We start from the raw sequence: 15,611 nt of genomic DNA on the forward strand, positions 1-15,611 counted from the left end.
ACGTGCCATGGCCAAAAACATTTTTTAAAAGAAAAAAAAAAGGAGATTCTGATCCAAGTAGTCTTAGCAGCACATTTTGAGAACCACCTCTCTAGTCTGTATTGAACAAGTGTGTTACCTATACTGTTGTAACAAATTACCACAAACAGTGTCTTAAAACACAAATTTTATTATCTTAAATTTCTGTCTAAGTCAGAAGTCCAAAATCAGACTTCCTGGGCTGAAGTCAAAGTGTCAGTAGGGACAAGTTCCTCCTGGAAGTTCCGGGAGAGAATCTTGTCTCCTGGCTTTTTTCAGCTTCTACTGGCTGCCTGCATTTCATTGCCCATAGCCCCTTCCTCGATTCTCTCTTGATCCCTTACTTTGATGTCACATCTCATATTGATGCTGTTCCTCCTGCCTCCCTCTTACAAGAACTCTTGTGATTACATTTAGAACTCTGTCATATAATCCAGGACCATCTCCCCATCTTAAGATCCTTCACTTAATCACATGTGCAAAATCCCTTTTACCTTGTAAGGTAACATATCTGCAGGTTCCAGTGATTTAGCCTGTGGCCATCCTGAGAGCCACTGTTCAGCCTACCACACAGGATAATAGAATGTTAGAATGCTAGTAATCTTCTCCCATCTCTTTCAGTTTGTAAAGAAACTGAGCCTCAGAAAGGAAAACTCATTTGCTTAAGGTCACACAGCACATTGGTCACAAAGCTAGGAGGGAACTCAGCAACCCCTTCCTCCAAAAATCCTGCCCAGTTCAGGCATGTCTTCTGTGCTGGGTAGGAATCAGAGGGATATGTAGATACCAACCACCAGCTGAAAGTTAAAAAAAAAAAAAAAAGTAACAGTGCTGGAGAATAGTAAGAGGAAGCAGTAGCTGCTTCATCCATCAGAGCTGACTTCCAGGAAAGGATAGAAAAAATTAAGAATGAAAGAGGATCTAATTAAACAGTTACTGGCTTCTTTATACTGCCTTTTTGTGTTGTTTTCAGAAGAGTTATTTAGCATTTTCCCTACAGCTCACATGTACCATATTCCATTTGTTCCAATAACCACTTTTAGAATTTTAAAGGCATCGTCTGACTATCTTTTTCTCCCTGGTTCTCTTGTATTCTCCTCTAAGGGAGGGTAGGAGGCAGTGTGTTTCTGGCTCCTCTTGCCTCTTGGCTCCCAGGTGCCACAGAGACCTCCTGGGAGTGTGTGTGACTGGCCAGTATGTGTGACTGCCAAGGGACTCATTCAGGTCAGTCACATTCACATTGCTCAGTGGTGAGACAAGGCTTAGAAAACATGCCCAGTTTTCTGGAGAGGACTAAGAAAGAAAGGCTTTTTCTTCTGACCTCTTGGAAGAATGGAACAGTTACTTTTTAAAATCTATGAAGTCAGAGTTGTATGTTTATTTTGATAAAATGATACTCTGAGCCTTTTAAGTTGGTAAGACATTAAATTATACATCATGTTATTTTTCTATCAAATGATTCTGTGGTTTACTGATAATGTCTAAATTTCAATGCTAGTGACAGCTCATTCTACAAACAAATTGAAAGTATTGGCACTTCCTCAATTAGACAGTGGTTAAGTACATAATAAAGAGAGGTTTGTTATGCAGTTGCTGCCCAAGCTCCTGGAGATCAAAACAGACTGTTGCCAGCCACCCACGTCAAAACTCAATGCAAGTGACCTAATGGTTTTAGAGGTTGTTTATTCCATTTCCTTAATAACCAGCCAGTCATTGTGGTCTTCAGAGAGTCAGCATTGAAAGGCTATGCATTCTGTTAATCTAAAATCCCCATATAATACAGTCAAAGTTTTTAGGACATAAATGAATGTCCTTAAGAGAGTAACTGCCTACGTTGGGTTTACAGCATCACTTGCCAAGGGGATGCGTGTTTCCTTAAATGAGTTAGGATATAAGAGATAATTCCCTTTTCTCATTTAAAACATTGTCCAGGTGGCCAAAGAGCATCACTCTTTGACCCTACAGAGGAAATGCCTGCTGACCTGGTTCCAGTGGTGTCAGGAAAGCCTGGCTAAGAAGATGGCCCAGGCTGATCAATTTTATTCAGAAATACTGCTTAGGAGAGTTATCCGGAGCTGGCTACAGGTAAGGCCACAAGGAAGAGAGTTTTAAATACATGTCTCTGCCCAACCCTATGCAAGAAAAGTAGGTGTACTACAGATGTCAAGTCATTATGTTTTTTCAAGAACAATATAGAAGAGGCAATTCAATCCATTGCTTTGAAATGAATTTGAAAATGTCAAATCAGTTTTTTGTTAGTATAAAACCTTAAGCACATTTCTTTTCACACAGAAAGTATCCATATAAACTGTAATGTGTCACTACATCAGCTTTTGTTTTTATACTAATCTGTTTCTTGTCCCATAATTGCTCAAGTGATTTTACTAGAAACCTGCCCCCTTGGTCTTAGAAGGGTTTCTACCCCTCTAATTCCATTATTATCTTTTTAATCCATGACAGAGGATATGGCCTCGGCTGCCATATCCTCCTTATGCCTCCAGTGTCCTTTGTTTGTTTTGATTCTCTTTTGTACTATTTGCTCAAATTTTTTATCTATGATATTATATGCCTCACTTTTTCCCCGTCTTTATCCCCAGCACCTGATTGATCTAGACGAAGAAGTAAGAAAACTGTGCGTACATTTTCTTCAGAAGAAGATTTTCAGGGCCTGGCGTGACATGGTCAGGGAGGTCAGGGTCGATTCTCAGAACAAGTACCAGATTGCGGTGGAACACAGTGACAGGTGAGGTCTTCATCTCTGAATATTCACTCACAATTTCACAATTGCCTGGGGCAGAGGCTAGAAGAGCTGACCACTCAGAGATGCCCGGCAGGGTTGGAAGCCCCAGCTCACCCCCTGACTCTATGGGTGAAGACGAGAGTAACCCCTGGAACTCCAGGGTCCCCCTCTTTAAAATGAAGAGGGGGAAGATGATGCCTGCTTCCCATCTCACAGGATGGGTCAGAAAATAATGTGAAATGTGAAATACATGCAAAGGCACAGAAGCAGAGGCACTGTATTCTTTGTCATATAGTTTTACCTTTCCTTTTTTCCAGTATTCTTTATTGTGAAATACAACGCAGATATAGAAAAGTGCTTAACTCATACCAGCACAGCTTAACGCACACTATAAAGGGGATGGCACTGCTGCCGCCACCGTCACCACCCCTGAGGTTGAAGAGTAGGGCTCTGTTGACCCCAGGAGCCCCCGCGGGCTCCTCCCTGGTCATAGGTCCCATTGTCTCCTCACAGAGGTAAACACCCTCCTGACCTTCACGGTAAACACGTCCTTGCACTCCTTTTATTTTCACCTCCGAAGCATGAAGTCAAGACTTGGAGCTTTATATAAGTAGAATCATATGTCCTGTTAATGTTTATAATACAGTAATGACTTACTTAATTCAGTGTCTTGGGGAATAAACTATTCCATATAAGTACACTAGGACTTCCCTGTAACTCAAGATGGTAAATAATCTGCCTGCAATGTAGGAGACCTGGGTTTCACCCCTGGGTTGGGAAGAGCCTCTGGAGCAGGAAATGGCTACCCACCCCAGTATTCTTGCCTGGAGAATCCCATGGACAGAGGAGCCTAGTGGGTTACAGTCCATGGCATCACACGACTGAGCAGCTAACACTAAGTGCATTATTTGTTTTCTAAGTCTTAAGCATTTTGGATAAAAATATTCTAAACTTCATTAGGTACTTCCCTTGGAAAGTAAGCAAATGATTTGTCCTTTATTGGTGATTTAATGTCATTTCTTACAGTTAATGTTGAGTTTCACCTTCAGGTTCTGAGGTGTGAAGACTGCTCTAAAGGTCTATGTCCCTTTTCTCACTGTACTGATTCATTTTTGGTTGCTTTGCTTTCATTTTTATGTATGTGGTGTGTGTGTATCTTTTTTTTTTTTTTTAATGTGTTTCTATCGTGTTGCCAGTGGGGTGCCCATCTCCAGCAAAACCTTGTTTAATTTATAAGTACTAAAATCTGTGGGCTGGGAAAACATAAGCAAGTTGATTCTAATTTTGTCTAAAATAAATAGGCAATGAATGAAGGTATTCAGAGGGCCTGCCTCTGAATAAACGCTCATATTTGAACCTCCCTATTCCTCTTTTATAAAATGAGGATAACTGCAGACCATCTTATGGGGTTGTTGTGAGGACTAAACAAGGTAACCAAGGTCCTCAGTTAATGCAGTTAATGCACTGCTGACCCAAAATAATAGCTGTGTTTTTTTTGTTTTTGTTAATAATTATTAAATACGCTTTTTGTCCAAATCTGTGTTTTCTGTTTCTCAGCTGCCAAAAACAGACTGAGAGATTCACTGAGACAGCTGCCTGATGCAACATGGGGGCAGTGAGAGGGCTTTCACACACACCGTTTCATCTGATGAGTGTAGGCTTCGGAGGGGGTCGTGGTATGTCAGGAGTTGCATTTTCAGGTAAAGAAACTAAAGTTACACTTGGTCGGTGAATTGCCCAAATAACAGATGGTGGAGCCTGGACTCCAAATCAGGTTTGAGGTTTTCTGACTCTAAATCATTCTCTTCTTGCTAAGTTAGTCTTCTTCCCCACTTTTCTAATTCAGTCTCTTGTAAACTAAAATACAATAGTAAGATAGTGGTCCTATTCAGAGTGTAAAGTAACAAAATCAGTGTGTGAATCCGTGCAGTCCCCAAGAATCGCAGCCAGCATCTACTTGGTGTAAAAGTACTGCGGTGACTTCGTCTCTTCCTGCTCTGCACCTTGTTCATGCGGTCCAGCCCCACTAGCCTCCCTCAGCGTTCCCTGGACAAACACTCAGTCTGCGTCACAGCTCTCGCATGACCCAGAGCTCCTCACCAATCGGGTTTCCTCTCAAAAGCACACCAACTGCCTGCATTCGTTCATCTCCAGTAACCTGCCCTATTTTCTTCACAGCATTGAAGACCCTGAAATTGTCATTTACTGTTTACATGTTTATCATCTGTCAGTCCCCATCACATCTTGCTTGCAGCTATATCCTCACCATGACAAAGCCTAGTACATGGTTGCATGATAGATTGTTGGTACATGAATGGATGTTTTATTGCTGCAGTGACACTAACATTTAGTCACAGATCTTTTAAAAGGAACTTTTAACACTTAAAAATTTACATTGGGTTCTTAATTCAACTTTCTTTGAATGAAAGAATATTGTACAGAAAAGCTGTGGAAGAAAAATCTCAGTACTACTGAGAAAGATGATTCCTAATAAGACCATGAGGTTTAATTCTGCATATCTGAATCACTTCTAGGTATATATAATTTGTAATTGGACGGATTTATAATGTTAACAAATCTAATATTTTATACATGGCAGGACTAAGAGATGTCTCCAGACATGATCTCTCATTATCAGTAGTTTTCGTGTAGTTCTGCATTTAGAGCTTAGCTATGGACTTGGCCGGTTCTTCTCAACTGAACTAGTACTTCTTATTTTTCTGGTATTGCCTTGATACTGTAGTTCTTAACCACTTTGCAATCAAAGGCCCCTGTGAGGCAGTAATGAAAGTCACAGACCTGCTCTCTAAAAAACACACCTGCACATTACATACAACTTCACACAAATTGTCAAGGAGTTTGTAAATGTTTGTCAAGGACCTCAGGTGAATGGATGTAGGAAGGTAGACAGATGTAGACAGATACAGATGGGTAGCTAGGTAAGACTATAAATAAGCACAAAATAAGTGAATGTGACCATATGCTTTAGGAGTTCAGAGGAAGGAAGACAAATGTAGGCAGAAAATGCCCCCAAGAGGCAAAGTTGTTAGGATAGAACAGTAGTAGCTAAAATGCAGAAGTCAGAAAATGGGCGTGTTGCCAGAAAAAAGGTGTGAAAAGCAGGTGAGAGTGGGAGATAGGGTCAGGATCTGGTAGTAGGGGTCATGGAGCTGAGTACAGGAAGCTATCAGTGGTCGAAATGGATGCTAGATGGATGAAATAAGAAATAAAATGAAGCAGCTCCACTCCTTGAAGCTGTTTTTATCTGAACCAGTAATACCTCCACCAAAAAAAAAAAATCAGCATTATCAGAAACATCAACTACCAGCCATAAAATTAATGGGAGCTGAAATGCATTCTTGGGGGGTACTTCATGAGAAGGTCAAGAAGCCAGAATAAGTCCCATCTATGCCACTGCTTTGGAGAAGGCAATGGCAACCCACTTCAGTACTCTTGCCTGGAAAATCCCATGGACGGAGGAGCCTGGTAGGCTGCAGTCCATGGGGTCGCTAAGAGTCGGGCACGACTGAGCGACTTCATTTTCACTTTTCGCTTTCATGCATTGGAGAAGGAAATGGCAACCCACTCCAGTGTTCTTGCCTGGAGAATCCCAGGGACGGGGGAGCCTGGTAGGCTGCCATCTATGGGGTCGCACAGAGTCGGACATGACTGAAGCGACTTAGCAGCAGCAACAGCATGCCACTACTTATGAAAATATAAACTTAGCTATTCTTGCCTCTGCCTTTACTCAAGACATGCCCTCTTCTAGGAAAGCCTTTTCTTTGCCTGATAAAAATTCAGTTCAGGATGGATCAAGATGGCAGAGTAGGAGGACATAGAGCTCACTTCTCCCCACAAGCACATGAAAAATATGTCTACACATAGAACAGTTCTCACAGAACACTAACAGAAACCATCAGAAGAACTCTGTACAACCAAAGTTGCAAGAAAGATCTCCACTTAACAGGGCAGAATAGGAAAAAGGTACTGGGTCAGGACCTGGGCCCCTGGGGGTAGATCTGAAAGGAAGAGAATGTCCCTATGGGCAGACCCTTGCCCTGGGGAGTGATTAGGCTGAGCTATAGTCTGGGCATGCCAGTCCTGGGGTTCTGTGCAGACGAGACAAGCCCCTTTGGCTGCTGAGAGAATCACTGGAACAAATAGAAGGTCTGGAGAAGCCTAACTGTATTCACAAGGAGTGCACGTAAGTTGGCTTGCCAACAACCAGGGCAGAGAGAGCCTTGCATTGGTAGCTTCTGCCTTGCCAGACTCACTAATCCAAATGGGGTGAACACCCCTGCACTGCATGGGAGTCAACCAGGCCCAGGGAGGAGGCTCATCTAGGGACAGCCCAGGGGGATGTGATCCAAGTAGGGTGGTGGTCACCACTGTCAGAGCTCACTCCAGCGATGCCACAGGGGCACACCAGGGTCCCTCTCCCAGGGCACCCCAACTCCCACCCACTCCACACCACACCTTAGCATTGGGTCTGGGGCAGAGGTCCTGAGACAAGGCTGCCACAGAAGCAGCCCAGATACCTCAATTCCTGCAGCCACAATGCCCTGACCCTCAGCTCCAGCCTAGCAAATGCACCGGCCCCACCCACTGCACACTACAGCTTGCACTAGATCTGGGACAAACACAGTGGGGAAAAACACCTTGGCCTGCATCTGAGTGAGGCCCAGGTCACCTACTTAGGTGCTACATCAATGCCCTATAAGTGTTTGAGCCCCACTTAATCCAGCACTCCCCTCCTCTGGGGCAGGGCATGCACTCAAGGGGAATGGAACCTGATCCTCACGGCTTCTACTCCAGCGACTGGTAGCCTGACAGGGTAGTGACTGCCACAGAGCAGAAAGTAAGTCCTGCCCCTGCACCGGATTTAGATCAAAACCACACCTCCACCAAGGTGACAATGGCTGGCACACCCTGAGGACAGACATGGGTGGCTTTCATATCAAAACCTGCTCTCTCACCAAAAACACTGGACACACAGTCTACACAGGGATCTCTCACATAGAAATACTCCTTCAAGACCACAATAGATAGCTAAATACATGGAGACAGGAAATTTAAGTGAAAAGTAAGAGGAACTACTCCCAATTAAAAGAGCAAGAGAAGTCCCCTAAAAGAACAAATAATAAAACAGAGCTCACCACTCTACCAGACCTTGAGTTCAGAAAGGTATTGATGGTAATAAAAATGCTAGCCAAATTAAGAAATATTATCATTATAAACACAGAACTATAACAAGGAACTAGAAACTAAAAAAAAAAAAAAAAATTGAACCAATCAAAGATAATTCAGTTTTTAAGATAAAAAGCAATCTGGAAGCAATGGATACCAGAATAGGTTATCTGGAAGATAGAATAATGGAAATCATAATAGCAAACAGACAAATGAAAAAAAGATGAACACAACATATGAGATCTGTGGGATAATATAAAATATGCAAACCTACACGTAACAGGCATTTCAGAAAGTGAAGAGAAGGGGATCAAAAATGTATTTGAAGAAATTATGGCTGAAAACTTTGCAAACCTAAAGAAGGAAAAAGATATTCAGGTACAGGAAGCACAAAAGGTCCCAAACAGAATAAACCCAAAGAGACCCACACCAAGACATATCATAATTAAAATGGCAGAGCTTAGGATTCTAAAGGCAGCAAGAGAAAAACAATTATTAAAAAAAAAAACAACCCATAAAGCTATCAGCTGATCTCCCTGCAGGCCAGAAGAAAGTGGCATGATATATTCAAAGTTCGGAAAGAGAAAAATCTGCAAACTAGGATACTCTACCCAGCAAGATTAACATTTAGAGTGGAAGAAGAGATAAGAATTTCTCGGACAGGCAAACACTAAAAGAATTCAGCAATACCAAACCTAACCTAAAAGAAATGTTGAAAGGTCTTCTCTACATGGAAGGAAGAATTCACTTAGAAAAGGGAAATTCCCAATAGGAAGACCAAATATATAGTTAAGGATTGAAGATCACTTAAATAAGCCAGGACCATCCCCAAGAAAAAGAAATGCAAAAAAGCAAAATGGCTGTCTGAGGAGGCCTTACAAATAGCTGTGAAAAGACGGGAAGTGAAAAGCAAAGGAGAAAAGGAAAGATATACCCATTTGAATGCAGAGTTCCAAAGAATAGCAAGGAGAGAGAAAGCCTTCCTCAGCGATCAGTGCAAAGAAATAGAGGAAAAGAACAGAATGGGAAAGACTAGAGATCTCTTCAAGAAAATTAGAGATACCAAGGGAACATTTCATGCAAAGATGGGCTCGATAAAGGACAGAAATGGTAGGGACCTAACAGAAGCAGAAGATATTAAGAAGAGGTGGCAAGAATACACAGAAGAACTGTACAGAAAAGATCTTCACGACCCAGATAATGACAGTGGTGTGATCACTCACCTAGAGCCAGACATCCTGGAATGTGAAGTCAAGTGGGCCTTCGGAAGCATCACTATGAACAAAGCTAGTGGAGGTGATGGAATACCAGTTGAGCTATCTCAAATCCTGAAAGATGACGCTGTGAAAGTGCTGCACTCAATATGCTAGCAAATTTGGAAAACTAGCAGTGGCCACAGGACTGGAAAAGGTCAGTTTTCATTCCAATCCCAAAGAAAGGCAATGCAAAAGAATGCTCAAACTACCGCACAATTGCACTCATCTAACACACTAGTAAAGTAATGCTCAAAATTCTCCAAGCCAGGCTTCAGCAATACGTGAACCGTGAACTTCCAGATGTTCAAGCTGGTTTTAGAAAAGGCAGAAGAACCAGAGATCAAATTGCCAACATCTGCTGGATCATGGAAAAAGCAAGAGAGTTCCAGAAAAAACATCTATTTCTGCTTTATTGACTATGCCAAAGCCTTTGACTGTGTGGATCACAATAAACTGTGGAAAATTCTGAAAGAGATGGGCATACCAGACCACCTGACTTGCCTCTTGAGAAACCTGTATGCAGGTCAGGAAGCAACAGTTAGAACTGGACATGGAACAACAGACTGGTTCCAAATAGGAAAAGGAGTATGTCAAGCTGTATACTGTCACCCTGCTTATTTAACTTCTATGCAGAGTACATCATGAGAAACACTGGGCTGGAGGAAGCACAAGCTGGAATCAAGATTGCCAGGAGAAATATCAATAACCTCAGATATGCAGATGACACCACCCTTATGGCAGAAAGTGAAGAAGAACTAAAGAGCCTCTTGATGAAAATGAAAGAGGAGAGTGAAAAAGTTGGCTTAAAGCTCAACATTCAGAAAACTAAGATCATGACATCCAGGCCCATCACTTCATGGCAAATAGATGGGGAAACAGTGGAAACAGTGGCTGACTTTATTTTTCTGGGTTCCAAAATCACTGCAGATGGTGACTGCAGCCATGAAATTAAAAGATGCTTACTCCTTGGAAGGAAAGTTATGACCAACCTAGACAGCATATTAAAAAGCAGAGACATTACTTTGCCAACAAAGGCCCGTTTAGTCAAGGCTATGGTTTTTCCTGTGGTCATGTATGGATGTGAGAGTGGGACTATAAAGAAAGCTGAGCTCTGGAGAATTGATGCTTTTGAACTGTGGTGTTGGAGAAGACTCTTGAGAGTCCCTTGGACTGCAAGGAGATCCAACCAGTCCATCCTAAAGGAGATCAGTCCTGGGTGTTCACTGGAAGGACTCATGTTGAAGCTCAAACTCCAATACTTTGGCCACCTGATGCGAAGAGCTGATTCACTGGAAAAGACCCTGATGCTGGGAAAGATTGAGGGCAAGAGGAGAAGGGGACGACAGAGGATGAGATGGTTGGATGGCATCACCACCTCAGTGGACATGGCTTTGGGTGGACCCTGGGAGTTGGTGATGGACAGGGAGGCCTGGCGTGCTGTGGTTCATAGGGTTGCAGAGTTGGATGCGACTGAACTGAAATAAGCCAGTTCAGTTCAGTTCAGTCGCTCAGTCGTGTCCGACTCTTTGCGACCCCATGAAGTGTAGCACACCAGTCCTCCCTGTCCATCACCAACTCCTGGATTTCACTCAGACTCACGTCCATCAAGTCAGTGATGCCATCCAGCCATCTCATCCTCTGTCGTCCCCTTCTCCTCCTGCCCCCAAGCCCTCCCAGCATCAGAGTCTTTTCCAATGAGTCAACTTTCCCATGAGGTGGCCAAAGTACTGGAGTTTCAGCTTCAGCATCATTCCCTCCAGCGAAATCCCAGGGCTGATCTCCTTCAGAATGGACAGTACATAGATTAAAAAATAATGAAAAAAAATTTTAAGAGATTATAACTACAATAAACAATAGGATAAACATGAAGATGTAAAGTAAGTCATACAAATCACAAAACGTGGGTGAGGAGAGTATAAAAATATAGATCTTTTTGAATGTGTTTAAATGACTATTAGTTTAAAACAAGATATATTTCTGGGTCGGTCAACATAATTGAACTCCATGATAACCACAAAAAACACAATAGATTCACAGAAACAAGAAAGGAAAGCATACTATAAAAGAAAATCATTAAACCACAAAAAAGAAAAACAAGAACTAAAAAAACAACTGGAGAACAAGGATTAAAAATGGCAATAAGTATATACCGATCAATAATTACTTTAAACGTTGATGGACAAAATGCTCCAATCAAAAAACAGAGGGCAGACTGGATTTAAAAAACAAAAACCTGCAATATGCTGCCTAAAAAGAGAGTCACTTTAGGGCAAAAGGCACACACAGACTGAAAATAAGGGGAGCAAATAGAAACAACAAAGTGGGGTAGCAATACTCAGAATTTACAAGTTGGATTCATTCCAGGATCACAAGAATGGTTTAGCATATGCAAATCAGTGTGATACACCACATTAACAAAAGGAAAGACAAAAACCACATGATCATCTCAATAGATGCAGAAAAAGCATTTGACAAAATTCAACATCTTTTCATGATAAAACTTTCACCGAAGTGGATACAGAGGAAACATATCTCAACATAATAAAGGTCATTTACAACAGATCCACAGCCAACATAATATTCGGTGCTGAAAAAATGAAAGCCTTCCCACTAAATTCAGGAACAAGACAAGGATGCTTACTCTCACCACTTTTCAGTATCAAATTTGAAATCCTAGCCACAGCAATCAGACAAGAAAAATAAAAGTATCCAGATTTGAAGAGAAGAGGTAAAATTGTCACTGCAGAGAACCCAGAGTCTCTAAACAAAAACTATTAGAATAAATGAATTCAGCAATGTAACAGGATAAAAAAATGATATAACAGAAGCCTGTTGCATTTCTTTACACTAATAGTGAAATACCAGAACGTTAAAAAACTATCCTGTTTAAAATCTCATCTAAAAAATAATATACCTAAGACCAAACATACAAGGAGGTGAAAGACCTATATGCAGAAATGTATAAAAAATGGACAAAGGAAATGGAAAGATATCCTGTGCTCTTGGATTGGAAGAATATTGTTAAAACGGCCATACTACCTAAAGAAATCTACAGATTTAATGTGTTCCCTATCAAAATACCCATGATACTTTTCACAGAAGTAGTATAATCCTAAAATTGATATGGAACAACAGAACACCCAGAATCGCTAAAGCAATTCTGAGGAAAAAGAACAAAGTTGGAGGGGCAACCCCTTCTAGACTTCAGACTATACTACAAAGCTATAGTAGTCAAAACAAACAAAATAGATTTACAAATCAATGGAACAAAATAGACCAGAAATAAACCCTTGCACCTATGGTCAAGTAATCTGTGATAAAATAGGCAAGAATATACAATGGAGGGAAAAAAAAAAGTCTCTTTTAACAAGTGGTGTTGGGAAAGCTAGACAGCTACATGTAAATCAATGAAATTAGAACATTCCCTCACACCATATACATAAATGAAATGGTTTAAGCACTTTAAGACAAGTGAACATAGTAAAAACATTCTTTGACATAAATCATAGCAATGTTTCCCAAGGCCAAAGAAATAAAAGCAAAATTTAATAAATCAGAACTAATCAAAAGCTTTTGCACAAGCAAATTGTCAACAAAACAAAAAGAACCTACAAAATGGGAGGAAATGTTTGAAATGATGTGACCAACAAGGGGTTAACATCCAATATAAACAGCTCTGCTGCTGCTGCTGCTAAGTCACTTCAGTCGTGTCCGACTGTGTGTGACCCCATAGACGGCAGCCCACCAGGCTCCCCCGTCCCTGGGATTCTCCAGGCAAGAACACTGGAGTGGGTTGCCATTTCCTTCTCCAATACATGAAAGTGAAAAGGGAAGTCGCTCAGTCGTGTCCGATTCTTTGCGACCCCATGGACTGCAGCCCACCAGGCTCCTCCGTCCATGGGATTCTCCAGGCAAGAGTACTGGAGTGAGTGCCAAACAGCTCATACAACTCAATATAGAAAAACAACCCAATGAAAAAGTGGGCAGAAGACTTAAAGAGACACTTTTCCAAAGAAGACATTCAGATGGCCAACAGGCACAAAAAGAGATACTCGTTTATTACAGAAATGCAAATCAAAGCTAGAGGGTATCACCTCACACTAGTCAGAATGACTGTCATCAAAAAGTCTATGAATAATACATGCTGGAGAGGCTGTGGAGGAAACCTTGTACACTGTTGATGGGACTCGTAAAGTGGTGCATCCACTGTGGAAGGATGGAGGTTCCTTATGAAACTGAAAGTTTGCAGCTGCGAGCCATGAGCTACAGGGGGATTCGTGACCTCTGGAGGAGAGGAGTTCGATCCAGAGTCAGAGAGGAGGCTTGATCACTCTAAGATTTTGTGTAATAAAGTTTTATTAAAGTATAAAGGAACAGTGGCAGCTTCTGACACAGACTTCAGAAGGGGACAGAAAGAGTGCCCCCCTTGTTAGTTTTTAGCAAGGAGTTATATATCTGTTAGCAAGCTGCTGATCAGATAAAGAATCCCCTCAAAACAGAGAGCTGCATCAGGCCCCTTTCCCACAACATGCATTTTGAGATAGCATTGGCACAAGGTAAGTCATCCCCGCCCCCACCTTAAAACAATTGACATGAATCTTAAGAAAGGCAGGTTTCCAAGCAAATACATAGTTTCATTAACATATCTTAAGAGAACATTTCCATGAGTAAGACATTCTGGTTTGTTGAATTATAGGTTCAAAGTATGAGTCTTTAGGCCTAACCCACTTGAAGAAAGGCAGATTCCAAGGCAAATACATAGCTCATTAACATAGCTTAAGAAAAATATTTCCATAAGAAAAACATTGATTAACTCAAGGTTTGAGAAAAGTTAAGGGAGAACCAGGTGTTGCCATGACAACACAGAATTGAAAAGAAACCTTTTAATTTTGAATGGAGAAAGAAAAAAAGTCTTCCACGTGCAGTTTATTTCCTCTACTTGGGGACCCCTAGCCTTCCTACCTGTTACCTTCTCAAAACTAAAGCTACTAGATGATCCTGCGACCCCACACCTGCGTATATATCCAGGAAAAATGAAAATTCTAATTCAAAAAGATACATGAACTCCAAAATTCACAGTAGCAATTTACAATAGCCAAGACATAGAAAGAAGCAAATCAAGTGCCCATCAACAGATAACTGGCTTAAGAAGATGGCTGAGTAATATTTCATTCACACAATGGAATATTAACTAGTCATCGAAAAAGAGGGAAATATTGACACTTGCAGCAACATGGATGGATCTAGAGAGTATCATACTAAGTGAATTAAATCAGAGAAAAACAAATACTATATGATATCGCTTTTATGTGGCATCTAAAATAATACAAATGAAAGTATACACAAAACAGACTTACATACATAGAAAACAAACTTATGGTTTCCAAAGGAGAAAAAGAAGGGAGAAGGGACAAATTAGGAGTATGAGATTAACAGACACAAACTACTGTACATAAAATAGGCAACAGTATTTACTCTCTAGCACAGCAATCACACCCAGTATCTTGTAGGAATCTACTAATATAAAGAAAAATAACATGAAAAAAAAGTTTTGGAGATTATGAACAACTAGCATTCAGTTAACAAATACCACTTTATATTCAGTATGTAATATTACAATAAATGTCACTAAAAATACAAATGAAACAGTCATATATCAAATGTTTAAAAGTTCAGACATAATCTCTTTCAAAACCTGATGCTCCTCACCACCAGACCAGGCAGCAAGGACCCTGCAGGATCTCCACCACTGTAGCCCCCCCTGCAGCACTGAGGTGACCTGTTCACCAGGTTACACCCTATTTGGGAAGACACTGGGCTACGTTTCTATCCCTGGGGCAGAGCTGGAGTGGGCACTAAGGAATCCCATAGTCCTAACAGGCCATCGCCTGCCTCCCTATGACAACAGACACCCCCGCTTCAATACGTGAGCAGAGACCTCTTCAAAAGCAAAGACCATGTTTTCAGATCCTGACCCAAGTAGAGACCTCTCCAAAAGCAAAGACCATGTTTTCAGATCCTGACCCAAGGGTGTTTTTTTCCTCAACTAAAATTCAAGACCATTGGAGGTGAGGTTTTTTAAATCTCAGTGGGCTTTTTAAACCATGTATGTCCAAGTACCAGGACCTCAATGCTTGTAACTGGCGTGTGCTGCACAGGTTGCACACAGGTTCCCAGCATCTCCACCATAAGCGCTTTGGCTGCTCAAGCCTTCGCTCCTCTAGACCCACCTCACCCATAAGGTGCAGGCTGGGGCCAGACCCCCTGAGAAGTGCGTCCCCTGGCCGGTGCACTCGAGAGGCCCCTGGGTGCTCGGCTCAGATGTCATCTTCTCACAGAGGCTTCCCCTGACCACCTGACAGAAGAGAATAACCTGCCAGTCACTTCCACCCGCTTCTGTTGCTTCATTT

The 15,611-nt window shown here is 41.6% G+C and overlaps 1 protein-coding gene across 2 annotated transcripts in view; it reads left to right on the plus strand.

Annotated features, from left to right (window-relative positions):
* CCDC191 (coiled-coil domain containing 191) overlaps positions 1–15,611 on the plus strand; it is a 97,321-nt gene that overhangs the window by 80,154 nt on the left and 1,556 nt on the right. For both annotated transcript variants that reach the window (XM_040224095.1, XM_040224106.1), the window contains 2 exons: positions 1,951–2,103; positions 2,616–2,761. In XM_040224095.1, the coding sequence (XP_040080029.1) occupies positions 1,951–2,103; positions 2,616–2,761 (299 nt within the window). The remainder of the gene's footprint in view (positions 1–1,950; positions 2,104–2,615; positions 2,762–15,611) is intronic.

This window comes from Oryx dammah, unplaced genomic scaffold, assembly GCF_014754425.2.
Source record: "Oryx dammah isolate SB20612 unplaced genomic scaffold, SCBI_Odam_1.1 HiC_scaffold_2, whole genome shotgun sequence".
NCBI lineage: Eukaryota > Metazoa > Chordata > Mammalia > Artiodactyla > Bovidae > Oryx > Oryx dammah.